This window comes from Phocoena phocoena, chromosome 5 (genome assembly GCF_963924675.1).
Source record: "Phocoena phocoena chromosome 5, mPhoPho1.1, whole genome shotgun sequence".
In the NCBI taxonomy this organism is placed as follows: domain Eukaryota; kingdom Metazoa; phylum Chordata; class Mammalia; order Artiodactyla; family Phocoenidae; genus Phocoena; species Phocoena phocoena.
The window spans coordinates 45,665,376-45,679,243 of NC_089223.1; the positions used below are offsets into that span (position 1 = coordinate 45,665,376).

Below are 13,868 nucleotides of genomic sequence, written 5' to 3' on the forward strand. Positions count from 1 at the left end.
GTATACTCATTACCTACCTTTGTCAAACCATAACTTTTCCCATCTCTATACTTCAAGTCTTTTTTTTTTAATCACCAATACATTTGAAGCTCCCTGAGTACCTCTCTCTAATACCATTCCCCTCCTTCCCCCAGATCACCATCTTAGCTTTTAAAACAAAATGCGATCAGGCTGTCCTGGAATTTACTTCAAAATAATTTGACGGAAAATAAATAAATAAATAAAATAATTTGACGGGGTGACGGGTAGGGAAGAAAAGAGGTTAGAGAAAAGGGAAAACAGATGACATAAGATTGGCCTGGGTGATGAGAGAATGTTATCATGAACACCTCCATCCTTACTCTGTGTATGTTTGATATTTTTCTCGATAAAAAAGTTTTCTAAAAAATGAGAAAGATATCAGATTGTAAATACGTCTAGATTACATTCCTAAAGCTTCACTATTCAGTATGATAGCCACTAGCCACATGCAGCTATTTAAACTTAAATGCAAATTAATTACAGATAAAAAATTTAATTCTACAGTTGCACCAGCCACATTTCAAGTGTTCAACGGCTACATACGGCTAGCGGCTACCATACCAATCAATGTAGTGGTAGAACATTTCCATCGTCACAGAAAGCTCTACCTGACAGCACTGTTCTGCAGCCTTGGGTGTCATCTCTATTTGGTAAGAAGAGGTAAAACCAACAGCCAAAAGACTTGGCCTTAAGATCATCAAGTATGAGCCCTGATCCATCAAATAGGGGCTGACGGGCTTGGGTCAAGAATAATCTCTAATCGGGGCTTCCCTGGTGGCGCAGTGGTTAAGAATCCGCCTGCCAACGCAGGAGACATGGGTTCGAGCCCTGGTCCGGTAAGATCCCACGTGCCGTGGAGCAACGAAGCCCGTGCGCCGCAACTACTGAGCCTGCGCTCTAGAGCCCGTGCTCCGCAAGAGAAGCCACCGCAATGAGAAGCCCTCGTACCACAACGAAGAGTAACCCCTGCTCGCCACAGCTAGGGGAAAGCCTGCGCGCAGCAACCAAGACCCCAACACAGCCAAAAGTAAATAAGTAAATAAAATCTATATATATAAAAAAAGAATAATATCTAATCAAAATTCCTTACAACTTTTACACACTGAAGTCTTATCACAGGAAAAATGTGTGGAATTGCACAACTTCAATTAGGACACAACTGCTGCGTGTGCAATAAGTTTAGTGGCAAAGTCAATGTGCAAATTGGCAACATTTCAAATGTGTATTTAAAGACCAAAAAAAACCTGAAAAATAATTCCTGTTTTAGTTTGAGAAATGGAGAAATCACACATTTCAGCTTCCAATTTGTTAAGTTTCTCCTCCCACTACCTTTATTTTGGAATAGAAAAACAACTTTCTACTTGTTTTTAACACAATTTTTTCATGGTTGGGATTAAAACTTAAATCAAATTGCTGATGGAAGATTATCCAAGGATGGTTGGAAGGAATGAATGCAAAAGTCCAGACTGACTACTAAGACTATGGTCTAAGCTTTCATCTGCATCTAATGAAGGAATTTCTTCTTCCCAGACAGAGTACGTCTTTGAGTAACCCATATCTCTCATGTGCTCATGTATCTCAAAGAGAAAATTAAATGATCACTAGAATAACCTCACCTTTCCAAACTGAGATTATTTTGCTCCCAAAAATCGCATTTCCCGTTATTCTGGACTAACCTAAAAGAAACTGATAGAACAGGTAAATTTTCTAGTGTCCTTTCACCTCTTTCAAATCAGATTTAAAAAACAAAAACAAAAAACCAACATTGATAGCCATTTACATCAGGTGTAAAAGAAGGTAAATCATGTCAAGTGAGTTAACTCTTCCAGAGACATTCACATCTGACCCAGGAAAAAACAGTAATTCTCAACTTGTTTCCCCATCTACCATATGTGTTAGAATATGGAAATGGGGAAGTTGGGAGGAATGGTGGTTATATACTAGTTCCTTTATCCAAAGCTATTAGGAGCAGGATTGGATAATTTATCTTAAAAAGCATTTAAAGACTAGGATTTTAAAAACAATCGGGGCTTCCCTGGTGGCGCCGTGGTTGAGAGTCTGCCTGCTAATGCAGGGGACACGGGTTTGAGCCCTGGTCTGGGAGGATCCCACATGCCACAGAGCAACTAGGCCTGTGAGCCACAACTACTGAGCCTGCGCATCTGGAGCCTGTGCTCCGCAACGAGAGGCCACCATAGTGAGAGGCCCGCGCACCGCGATGAAGAGTGGCCCCTGCTTGCCACAACTAGAGAAAGCCCTCACACAGAAACGAAGACCAAACACAGCAAAAAATAATAAATTAATTAATAAAACTCACTCCAAATTTCATACACCATAAAAACTATTTTAAAAAAACAATCGTTATAACCTAAACATTTTATTGTACCTTAAAACATAAACATACATTCATGCACCAATTTTTTTTGACAAAAGGCCAAGGGTTTTTTTCATCATAATGAGTTAGAGAAATTCCATTTAGAGGTGTCTTTTTGGTACAAACCCATAAGCATCATCTATGATTTCCAGTCTGTTTCTCAAGTGGAGTCAGAATTTTGAAACACTTTCAATGTAATCTGAATTCAGACTCCTTTAGATTCTTACAATTTTTTTCTCCAACTTAACCATATTAAATTCACAGCAGTTTTACTTTAGCAAAATTCTCACCTTTACTAAATCTTTCTATTTTTGCACTTATATTTCATAGATTTACATAATATTAAATTATGCACATTATGCTGATGACTACAACTGGCATAAGCGGCTCTGGAAACAAAACAACTGACCCAGTAAGCATGGGTACTGGCTTACTGATCCAGTAGGCATGGTAGGTACAGAAATGCCCACGTGCCCTAGAATAGAATATTAGTCTACTAGTCAAAGCATCTGGCATGCTGTGGCAGTCACTATGTTTTGAAGAGAGAATGGGGCATACAAACTCATCTGGCAGAAATTTTGAAAACATCCCCTCCAGACTCTGATACAATTTGTCAATTCCCTTTGTTGTGCCATTTTTCTCCTCACCTTACACCCAAAGAATAAATTTCTAATGGTAGCCTAGAAGGAAATAAAGTTGAGGTTATCTTTCTAGCACTCCTCAAATGACATTATAAAATGAGAAGAGGAGGGAAATAAAACGGGCCCTGCTTTTCTGAATTCGGAACCGAGTTCCCGACATCTACTATCTAAGGGAAAAGGGAGGTCTAAATAGTAGTTAGAAGAGCCTGACAAGACGCTGCCACCCCGCCCTCCCCGCAAAATCATGGAAGTGGAGCATTACCTGAGTCTCAGACTTTTCCCTCAACTGAACTGCAGGCTTCTTGAGAGCATGAGCTAGACCTTACACCCGTGTCCCCTGCATCAGCAGGCAGATCCTTAACCACTGTGCCACCAGGGAAATCCCGGAGTCTAGCTTTTACAGCAGTTTGAAGTCTGTCCTCCAGTAAATGGTAAAAACCTGATGAAAGATCAGCTTGCTCTGAACCTATTTTTTTTGACGTCCAGAGTAATCTGGTATGTTACCAAAGCAACATGCAGGCTCCCTCATCTGCATAAGGCAAAAGAAGACCCCCAAACCAGGAAACAAGGTGTTTTCACCTGGGTTTCCCCAAAATGCAGGGGCCTGAGGCAAGGGTTTGCATGCATGCAGCTAATGTGAAAGTGACCCAGAGCAACAGGAGTGGGGACTGGGAAAAGTTTAACAGCGAAAGAGGAAAGCTATCCTAAAGGATGGACCAGTCACCCCTGAGGGCTGGGGCCCATGTGGACCCTCTGATTGTGCCTCAGAATTGTCCAACGTGGTGACAAAAGAGGGAAGTATTTATCTACCAGCTTCTATCCCCCAGCAGTCAGAGGTGAGCCATGCAATGGTAACTCCCTTGGACATCCAGATATGTACATAGGTCAGAACACTACAGCCGAGAAGCCTGGGGCAGAAAGCTGTAGAGATGAGGTCTACACCTGCCAGAGGTTTGCACAGCACAGCTGGAATAAAAGGGTGGCTGAGAGGAGGGGAGCCGGTACATATCTCATCCAACGGATCCAAGGACCAGTTTCCACTCCTTCGGTCACACGTCTCTTGGGCTGTGGTGTGGGGTCTGTGCACAGCACCAGCCCCTCCCTTAAGCCTGTCAGTTAGAGCTAAGAGTGTATGAATGTGGTCAAGGTTATCAGAACATATTTCTTAAGGTAATGAGGCTTTTTTAAACATTTTAAACATTCACAACTAGATTTGATCATTCCTGTTTATTGAAAAAAAGTAACTTGGGGCTGGAGGTGCGCCAGAACACTATGTAGATGGCACATAAGTGTGGTAGGTGGTAGGCATTATTGCTGCTGGAATTCAAAGACAGAAAAGTCACCTGGGTTGGTGAATGGAGGCTTCAAGGAGCGGGTATGTTGGATCTGTGCCTCAAAAGTGTGCCCTGACAAGAAAAAGGGAAGAGTGCACATTTCGGGTGTGTAAACAAGGGAAGGGGCAAATGCTCGCTACTGGGTAGAGTGGGGGGGGGGGGTGGGTGGGGGGGGTGGCAGTTCTGCTTTGAGCCCAGCCTTAGGTATAAAGCAGTTATTATTTCAGTATTCGTTTGCCTTTTACTGAGGACGAATGTTTCATGCATCATTGTAAGCACCTGGTGTAATACCTCATTTAATCCTGTAAACCTTTGAAGAAGGTACTGTAATTATTTTACAGATGAGGAATGTGAGGTACACAAGGTGAGTAACTTGTCTAAGGTGGTCAAATGGCAGAGGTGATACACTAGGAGGCCAGCAGTCTGGCTCTAGAGCCCACATTCTCAACCAAAATGCTACATACAGTCCTCTATCCCTGTCTGCAGGGACCGCATCAGCGGTTGGCTGAATCCAGACACGGAGGGCCAACGACACTAGGCCATTTTATATAAGGGACTTGAGCATCTGCAGATATTGGTATCCGCGGAGATCCTGGAACCAGTCCCTGCAGATACTGAGGGATGACTGTACCAGTACCTCTCAGCGGAGAGAAAACAAAGCACAGAGAAGAAGGGTGTCAGAGATTCATCTGCATTTAGGAACAGACAAGGCTGGGAAAAGACTGATTTGGAAGCATCCTAAGGGAAATAATTCTATCAAGCAGTTGGAAGCCCTAATAGCCTCAAAACCATTTCCCAGAGAGTACAGTCCCAGAGTTGGGGCCACCAGAGACTAGCACAGAAGGTCTTTGAGAAGGTCACCACTCATCCCTTATTTGGCGACGGTGCTATTGGAAGCTCACTGTGAGAGAATAGGAATCAATACTCTCTGCCTTCAGTTCATTCTGGCTGCTTAAACACAGACGCTCTTTCTCCCTCTCTCATCATTCTACCATGTCCAGCTAGAATCAGAGTAGGACAAACAGACTGAGAAAAGTCATGACAGACAGGGAGACAATTTTACGAAATAATAAAGACGCTTAGCTCTCTAGCAGATGCCCTAACTACGAAGCTATGGTGAACTCTTACTATTCAACACCATCACTGGCTCTCCCTAGGGGAGGGTTTACTTCCCCATCCCATCCAGCTTGGCCAAGTGACTGGCAGAGCCACTCTCTGCAGAAGGATTATCTATCTCCATCCTGTTGAATTTAGGAGTAACCATTTATTTTGGTCAATGATGTTCGCGTGCAAGTGACCCCCACCCAAGAGCTTGAAAAGTCAGTTCAGGGTTCAGCAGGCCTCTTCTTCCTCTGCCACCAGATTGGCAATGTCCAGAGAGAGGACAGAACGTTCCCTCAGCCTGGGTCTGAGGGTCAATTCAGCATGGAGCGGATCTCAGAGGATGGAACAGACAAGGACCCTGTGTGAGAAATAAACCTTTGCTGTGTAAGCCACCAGATCCTGGGACCAATTTGTTACCTCAACATACTTTAGTCTAACTGACCAATACAAATGGTAGGTCTCTATGCACACTGGTCTCAGAACTGTTGGTTCCAAAGCCAAGCTCTCCCACTAACTGGCTGTACCAGATTAGATAAGTGACAACTCCTTTGTGCCTCAGTTTTCTTGCCTATATTACTTCTCAGAAATTGTGTGAGGATCAAGAGAGATAATTGTCTTGACAGTAATTTAAATAGAAAACACTTAAAAATCAAGACGCTGCACAGGTTTCCTATACCTGACAAAGAAGCTGTGAGTCAAGCCTTTTCCATCCAACAGCAGGTCTGAGTATATTTAATGGGCATCCTTAATGAGGTTCATGAAGTTTATATTGGCATGAAAACGGTACACAAAGGAAGATGAATGAAAAAGGATTAAGTCTTAACAGAACCCTGGCTTTTAAAAGACTCTCCTCCTGTTTGCATAGGATCCAGGGGGTTTTTAGTTTTCTTTATGGACAACACCAACTGGCACTTGGTGCCAAGGTGGGAGGAGTCCTAGCATTCTACCCCACCCTTCAGGACTCAATTGCTTTGGTGTGTAAGGAAGTAAGACTTTTAGTTCTACATCTTGAGGAAGAGTTCCATACAGAAAACTAGACAGAAAAAGGCCTGGTGACGTGGTCACTCCTCTCTGTGCCCTTCCTCAGTCTTTACTTCCTCTGTTCTTTGAGGGCTTGATTTGGCCATGAAAGAAATCAACTCCCCGAGCCTTCCCTGAAACCTGAAGAATTAGTGCTCTGAAGATTCTCAGTGTCTTCCATCAACCAAGTCTAAGAATCTGGGATATCCTACGTTGTGGGTCGGGCGGATAGCATATAAAATATTTAAAGAGCTATGTAGTAAGTACCCATGTCTTGAAGAATGAACTGCAAAAGTGAGGTGGTCTCTTCCCACCACCTTCTCGGCCTCACGTCCATCCACTCTACGCCATTATGAATGCTGATGTCCCTACTACACTGGATTCCCTTAAGAGGCTCTGCCTCACCTCAGAGCTTTGCACATGCTGTTCCCTTGGCTTGGAACACTTTTCCCTAGCCACCGCCCCACCTCACTTTCCTTGCTGAGACCTAGTGCTTGCTCATCCTTCAGAGAAATTTGATGAGCATGGGGGGGGGGGGGGGGACGGCATCTCAAGTACTTACATCGTAACCTCAGCACCTACACAAAGAAAGTGCACAAGATGTATCTGATAAAGCAGATGGATTAGGAAGCCAAGAATGCATTAGGGTGTTGACAGTTGTTTTGTTTTTCCATTTCTAACCTATCTATATTATTGTAATTCTACTTCTACAAGAAAAAAGAATTTGAAAGAAAATCATAAATTCTTCCCAAAGGAATGTTACTTAATTATCAAAAACAGACACAATTCCACAAGGACTCAGAGGCAAAAAATACACAAATCAATTTTCACTGCAAAGTAAAGGAGCTGTTACCGTGGAGGATTCCTGGACTGAATGTCAATATTATGACATAGTATGAGTGTGTTTCGTGTTTGGTAATTGCAATCATTGTTGCTTTTGTTGTGGTCATCCATTTACAATGCTTGGTGTCAGTTTATTTATCTCTTGTAAAAATAAAATACAGTGTGTGTGTGTGTGGGAAAAAAACAAACAGACACATTTTATGTTAGGTATATTTTCACAACAATTTTAAAAATTAAAAAAAAAAAAAAAAAAGCAGGAACCAAGCTCCCCCTTGTTGGATACCAAAGATGTTCTTTTGGAGCATGAAGCAATTCCTACGTCTCCACCCCAGCCTGGCCCCTGAGTCAACACATCACCCTCCATCTCACAGGGTCCTAGTGCAGCAGGTGGACCGAACGCATCCACACAACTCAATTTCCCGCATCCTTTGACTTGAGCGATGCGCTCACCCTCGCCGGCACGGATCCTGAAAAGGTGTTTCTAATGCCTTGGCTCTGGTCATATCAGACAACGGACTCCTGATTTCTCCCTCAGGCCAGGTGTGAGACAATGCATACTTGATTTTTAGATCACCAGCATTCTCTTTAGAAATCTGTCTGTTTCACCTTAGCCCAAGTCTTGTTTCTGTGTTCAACAGCAGCCGCATTGATGGGCTGCCAGCAGGCCTGAGTGGATAGGAGAGGTATTGTTTAGTTGAAAGGGGATTTTCTGTCAATCTGGATTAAAACAAACAAACTAAAAAAAAACAAAGGGGGTATCAATTATATTGTAAAGTAGTTCTCTTTGGGGAAAAAGGATTGAAGTTTTAGATCTACTGGGTCTTTGTTTAAATAATCGTTCAGCTTGGCTGACCCCAGTTGAGACAGTTTGGCTAAGGCGATGAAAGGCAGTTCCCAATAAATGATAACATCCAAGAGCAGCCCCTACCCTCCCCCCCAACCAAGTTTAAGGCCCTATAAAGACAAACACAGGCACAGGAAACCCTGATTGTAGCTTGCTCCGCAGGGAGCCTAAACCCGAAGTCATCATCAGCTGTGGCATCATCAGAGTAATAAACACTGGGTCTTTTGGTCATCAACCAAAGCAGGCCATCCGAATCATTCATTCCTTTGTCTGGACACAGACATAGCGGGGGCCCCTGTGAAAGCACTAAGCATCTGTTGCCTCGGTTATACAAATGTCCAAATAGACAGAGTACTCCCGGGCACACAGTTTGGCTTCTTAGTAGCAGTTTATATGGTATGGGTTATGCTATGCTTGCTGCTGTAAACCTCAAAACGTTGATGAGAGTAATCTAAGAACCGTTACCTCAGGACGATGGGATATGAGTAGTTTTCATCTTTCAATCAATCCCTTGGGTCATCGTGATGTAGACACATCATTTTTAAAGAAGATACTTTAGAAGAGAGAGAAATCATCTACAGCTTTCAAAAGTATTCATCCTTCTCCAGGTCCAAAAGCCACAGACCTCCATGCAGGGGGCCACATCCTCAAGTCATAGAAATGGCAATTTTACAACAAGGGAAAATGACGTCTCGTTGTCAGTCCTCACCCTCCTGCTGAAGACAGACCGTATGTTTAGGAACTGCCTATAATGATCCTCGAACAGGTAAGAGCCTTTAACCTGCATCATAGCTGTTGACTCAGCAATAGGCACGTAATTTCCTTTCTCCCGAAATGGCTTACATACGCTATTGAAGTTTGTTTCTGTAATACACACGGACACTAAATCTCTCAGAAAATAAAAGCTCCAGGTAAGAAGGAATTTCTCTGCTGTCCACTACTGTATCCCTGGCACCTAGAACAGTACCTGGCACACAGGAGGTGCTCGATAAATAGTGTTAAATAAGCTAATGAATGACCTTGGATTTCCATTCCTTTTGGCGCAGTGGATAAAAGGATAATTAAACTTGTTTCGTGAACGATATCATAGGGGAATCTCCACCACTGGAAAGACTTAAACACTTCTCTTAGGGATAATGTAGAAAATATTTCTTTCTGCATTGGGGAGGAGGCTGAACCAAATGACCTCTAAAGTCCCTTTAAACCCCCAGACCTTATAACTTGATGAACACCACTCCTTAAAAGAGAGGATCAGCTACTTAAAGCCTGTTCCCAGGTAGAGTAAATTACCATGCTCTGATTAAAACAAAGATAATAGCGGCCCTGGGACTTGGATGCCAAAATACTAACTCATCCGTAATGTGCACACATCCCTAGGGGAGAAATGCTCTCGCTGATCATCAGTCACACTCTGGAAACAGCACATGTGCTTCAGGGGCTTCTGGGAGCCAAGTCCAAAAACCACTCCTGGGAAAATGGAGAAGCTAGGGGTCGAGATTAAAATGGAAATAAACAGTATCACACCAGACTGAAGCTTCTGTTTCCCAGCCAACAACAAATCCACTTAAGAAACATCTGAATTTAGCCTTGAAGTTAAAATGGTTATAACTGAAGATAACCACTTCATAAGATAGAAAATACTGCATTTGACATATAAGGATTTTTGCCCAGTGAAATGTCATATGTACCTGAGCTATCACACTCAGAGGTTCAAGTTCAAGAATGTCTGTCTAAAGTTGAGGGCAAGTTATTCTGGTTGAACTTTTTCTTCAATCTGAATGAGAGAGGCAGTTTGTAGGGGAAGGAGATATGTTCACGTTTTCCTAAACAAAAAAAAATCTAATTCTAAAGGAGTAACTAGGGAAACTCCATGCACGGATCAACTTTGGAGTGATTCTTTTCTATCAACACACCCTTCCTTTCTTTTGTTCAAATGGTAGAATAGATATGGGAAAAGGAGGGGCAGTGATTTCTACCATGAAGGATTCTGTGTAGAGACCCTGGGGCTGGGTTTGGAGAATCTTCTGCATTCACTGGGGTTGTTTTGAAGACCTAACTGCAAACACTACACTTAAAACAGGAACCGAATGAACAAAGTGAAACAGTTCAACAACTCCTTGGAAAATGTATGAAAAGACTTTTTAACTTTGTAGTCAACTCCTGATCACCCCTACAACTCGGTCCAAAGAAAAAACAGTCTTCTGTTTCCAAACTGTAAGTAACTTAATCTTAATTCTAATGACAACAGGGAATGTGCAGAGAAAGCAGTTACCTCCTCTGTACACACACACTTTGTAAAATCGCCTCTATTTTTTGAATGAGAGAGGTCTTACACAAGAATTCTGTGGAATTAAGCTCACATCTGGTTGGCAGACCTGGTGTTGGACATGATTGTGGCCACACAACTAAATTTTAATCCACATACTGTTCCTATTTAACTGACATATATGAACTAATTTATAGAAAATATGCAGCAAATTATTTCTTCCACCTCCCCCATGCCTCAAGAATGCACCAGCAATAGGTGTTACTGAAAGACACCCTGCCCACACACACAGAACATTTGCATATAGCCACTGTCCAATTATCTAAAGCAGATATTGTTATTTATCTGAATCTGTGCTCTGTAAATGTGTGTGTGTGTGTGTTGGGGAAGGGGGGTGGGGTAGGGGGGGTGGGAGTAGTAATTTAACGAGATAAACTTGACCTCTCTGGACCTCAATATTCTCACCAGAAAAATAAAGGGATCAGCCCAGAGACTATGCAACTTCCCGCAGTAACAACAATCTATGACCACTAATTATCAAGAGGGGACCTGAATTCTTAAGTGTTTGTCATTAAATATTAGAGTTTAAACTACCTAAAAGACCCACAGTTACACTTCAATATGACCACTGCACACCTTCTGACGGTGGAGAACGTCTTTGAAAACATCGCGGCAGCTGAACCACCAAACCGGGTTAGAGCACGCTGAAGGACTCCGCTAATTATGGGGGAGGGGTGCAAAAAGCGACTGTATCTGGAGGAAGAGTTGGGAGAAGGGCTGGGGGTTTGAGAGCACAGTCTTGCAATTTGCATTTCTGGGCTTGCAGAGCTTCCAGTATCTCCGCGAGACTTTGGTCTGTACCTGCAAAATCTCTCAAGCCACCACCTGCAGCTACACAGCTGTGGGAAGAGGAAGAAGAGGAAAAGAAAAGGAGGTGGTAGAGCGGGAAGAAACTCGCTCAAGGAGCCCACAAAGCCCGTGGGGCGAAAGTGACTTTGAACAGTGACAAAGAAAAGAGGAAAGAGAAAGAAAGAGGACTCCGCCTTTCCCCACCGGCTCTACTCCTTTCAGTAAAAAGGGAAGGCCGCCGCCGCCCCTGGCCTCCGCCTTTCACCCGGGATGCAGAGCCCCGGCTGAAACCGCACCCTTTAAGTCCGGCTGCCCTCGGGCCGGCTCTAGAGTCGCTGAATGAGCTTTGCACCGACGGAGGCGCGGCCCCTGCCCCGCCGGCAAACTCGGGGACTAAGCATCCCCCTCCCTCCCTCCCTCCCTCCCCGTCTCCCTCGGCTCGTCCCGGGGCACCCGATTCTCCACGCACCCGCCACCCCTTCCTCTTCCTCGCGCGCCCGCCTCTCCGGCCCGCCGCCCCCGACCTTCCAACCGCAGAGCATTTTAAAACTTCCACCCACCCCGACAACGGGGCCCTTTGAAAACTTTGTGTATCTAAGGCTTTTGTCCACATCCTGGGCAGGGCCCGGTCACCAGCATGGGTGCCTGAGGGTGTCCGGGATCTCACAGTGCACAGGGGAAGCCACCACGGAAATCCCACCCCTTTAAAATTTTTTTTTTAACACATGAAAGGATGCTCAACATCAGTAATCATTAGAGAAGTGCAAATCAAAACTACAATAAGGTATCACCTCACACCGGTCAGAATGGCCAGCATCAAAAAGTCCACAAACAATAAATGCTGGAGAGGGAGTGGAGAAAAGGGAACCCTCTTGCACTGTTGGTGGGAATGTAAATTGATACAGCCACTATGGAAAACAGTATGGAGGTCCCTTAAAAAAACTAAAAATAGAACTACCATACGACCCAGCAATCCCACCCCTTCATTTTTGACCCGCTTCTACAACCGCGTGACACAACGCTTGGGTTAACAATTCCCACGCCCTGGTCGCCCCTCGGCGCGGGGGAGCCGGGAGGAAACAGCCCCCCCCCCCCGCACCCGGCGCCTTTCTCGACTGTCACGAGGGGAAAGGTGTGCGCGGGGAGAAGGAGGCAGCCGAGAAACACCGTGGCCAAAAGGATCCTCTTAAAGAAAAAATAGGCGAGGGATCCTTTTTCTCCCACATCCCGGGAATCCGGGCGCGACGAGGCGATACACTGTTGCATCACGTAGTAGCCGAGCCGCGGGGATCCTCGCCCTCCCCTCAGCCCCAGACACGCGCCCAAATTCATGCACACACCCACAGCTACCGCCGCAGCCGTCCCGAGGCCCCCGCTCCCGGCCCCCAGTATTCCCCGCCGGCCCCCGCCCGCAAGCGGGAACACCCCCAGCGCCGGAGGAGAAGCGGCCGAGGGAAGCGAGGCCCCAGCACTCACAGATGGTCTCCCCACGGCCACGGCCATCGCGGCTGCTGCTCCAGCTGCGCCCGGGTGCCCTCCGCCAACACTAGCTGCTGCTTGGGCTCGGGCTCCCGCTCGCCTCCCCCGCGCCTCCCTCGCGGCTGCGCTCTGCTAGCGCCCGGCTCCCGCGCGCAACCAGCGGCATCTGCTCCCTCCCCACGCCGCCGCCCCTCCCGCTTTATTAGAACAACATGGCCACCCGCCTGGAAGGGACCATTTGCTTCCCCAGGAAGGGGTGTGAGCCTGCGCGCCCGGGCTGAGGCGGTGGGAGGGAAGATGGTAGAGGGGCGGGCCTCCAGCCCTGGTCCGCAGGCCCAGGCCGCAGAGCTCGCCCTCGTCAAATGTAGCGGGCCGTCCCGAAATGACCGTCTCCCGTGCCACCGAAATCCCCCAGCCTGTGGGCCGGCCGCCACCCCCGTTCCACCAAGTGCTGGAGTCCGAGTAAAAGCCTGGGCGCGGAGGTCCCAGCCCCGGGTCCCGCCACGCGCTTCGCCAAGCTGGTAGCTGGAGCGGCTGCGGAGAGGGAGACCGGACACGGGCGAGACAGGTCCACGGGGACAGCATCTCGCGGAAAGTTAGCCCCAGGCAAGCACGCCCCAACCGGAGGAACCGGCTTGGAAGGGGAGCGGGCCACTAGGGAGAGCGGTGGGCGACCGAGGTGGGCTGGGCCGACCCCCGCGAGGGAAGAGTTCCCCTCCACAATTCTTTTCTTCCTAAGGGAAAGATTAAAAGGCAGAGAGCTGGAAGCTGTTACTGTAGCGTGCGGCCGGGTAGGCGACCACAGTGGAGGGGAAGAGGCGGTAGAAGTTGCTGCGGCGGACGACTAACCTCAGCCTGCCGCAGAGGAGGAAAAGGACGCCCCCGCCGGAGAATTAAAGCAGCTGTTGACTGCCCTAGAGCGTGGGGGCCGAGGCCTCCCCCGGCTGTAACCCGAGAGCTGGGCACACGTGAGAGCTCCGCCGACTACTTTTTTTGAAAGCTGGAGACTGACCGGACGACCCGGAGGCGGGCGCGCGGGCCTGCGGCTGTGGGGCGCGGCGACGGCGCCAGTCTGTGCGACTCCGAGCGCGTG

The 13,868-nt window shown here is 46.5% G+C and overlaps 1 protein-coding gene across 2 annotated transcripts in view; it reads right to left on the bottom strand.

Moving 5' to 3' along the window:
- SEPTIN11 (septin 11) overlaps positions 1–12,947 on the bottom strand; it is a 90,177-nt gene extending 77,230 nt beyond the window's left edge. Inside the window, exon 1 of one of the 2 annotated variants that reach the window (XM_065877654.1) lies at positions 12,773–12,947. In XM_065877654.1, the coding sequence (XP_065733726.1) occupies positions 12,773–12,799 (27 nt within the window). In that variant the 5' untranslated portion in view covers positions 12,800–12,947. The remainder of the gene's footprint in view (positions 1–12,772) is intronic. The other variant, XM_065877653.1, reaches the window with a different exon arrangement.
- Positions 12,948–13,868: the final 921 nt, after the last annotated feature.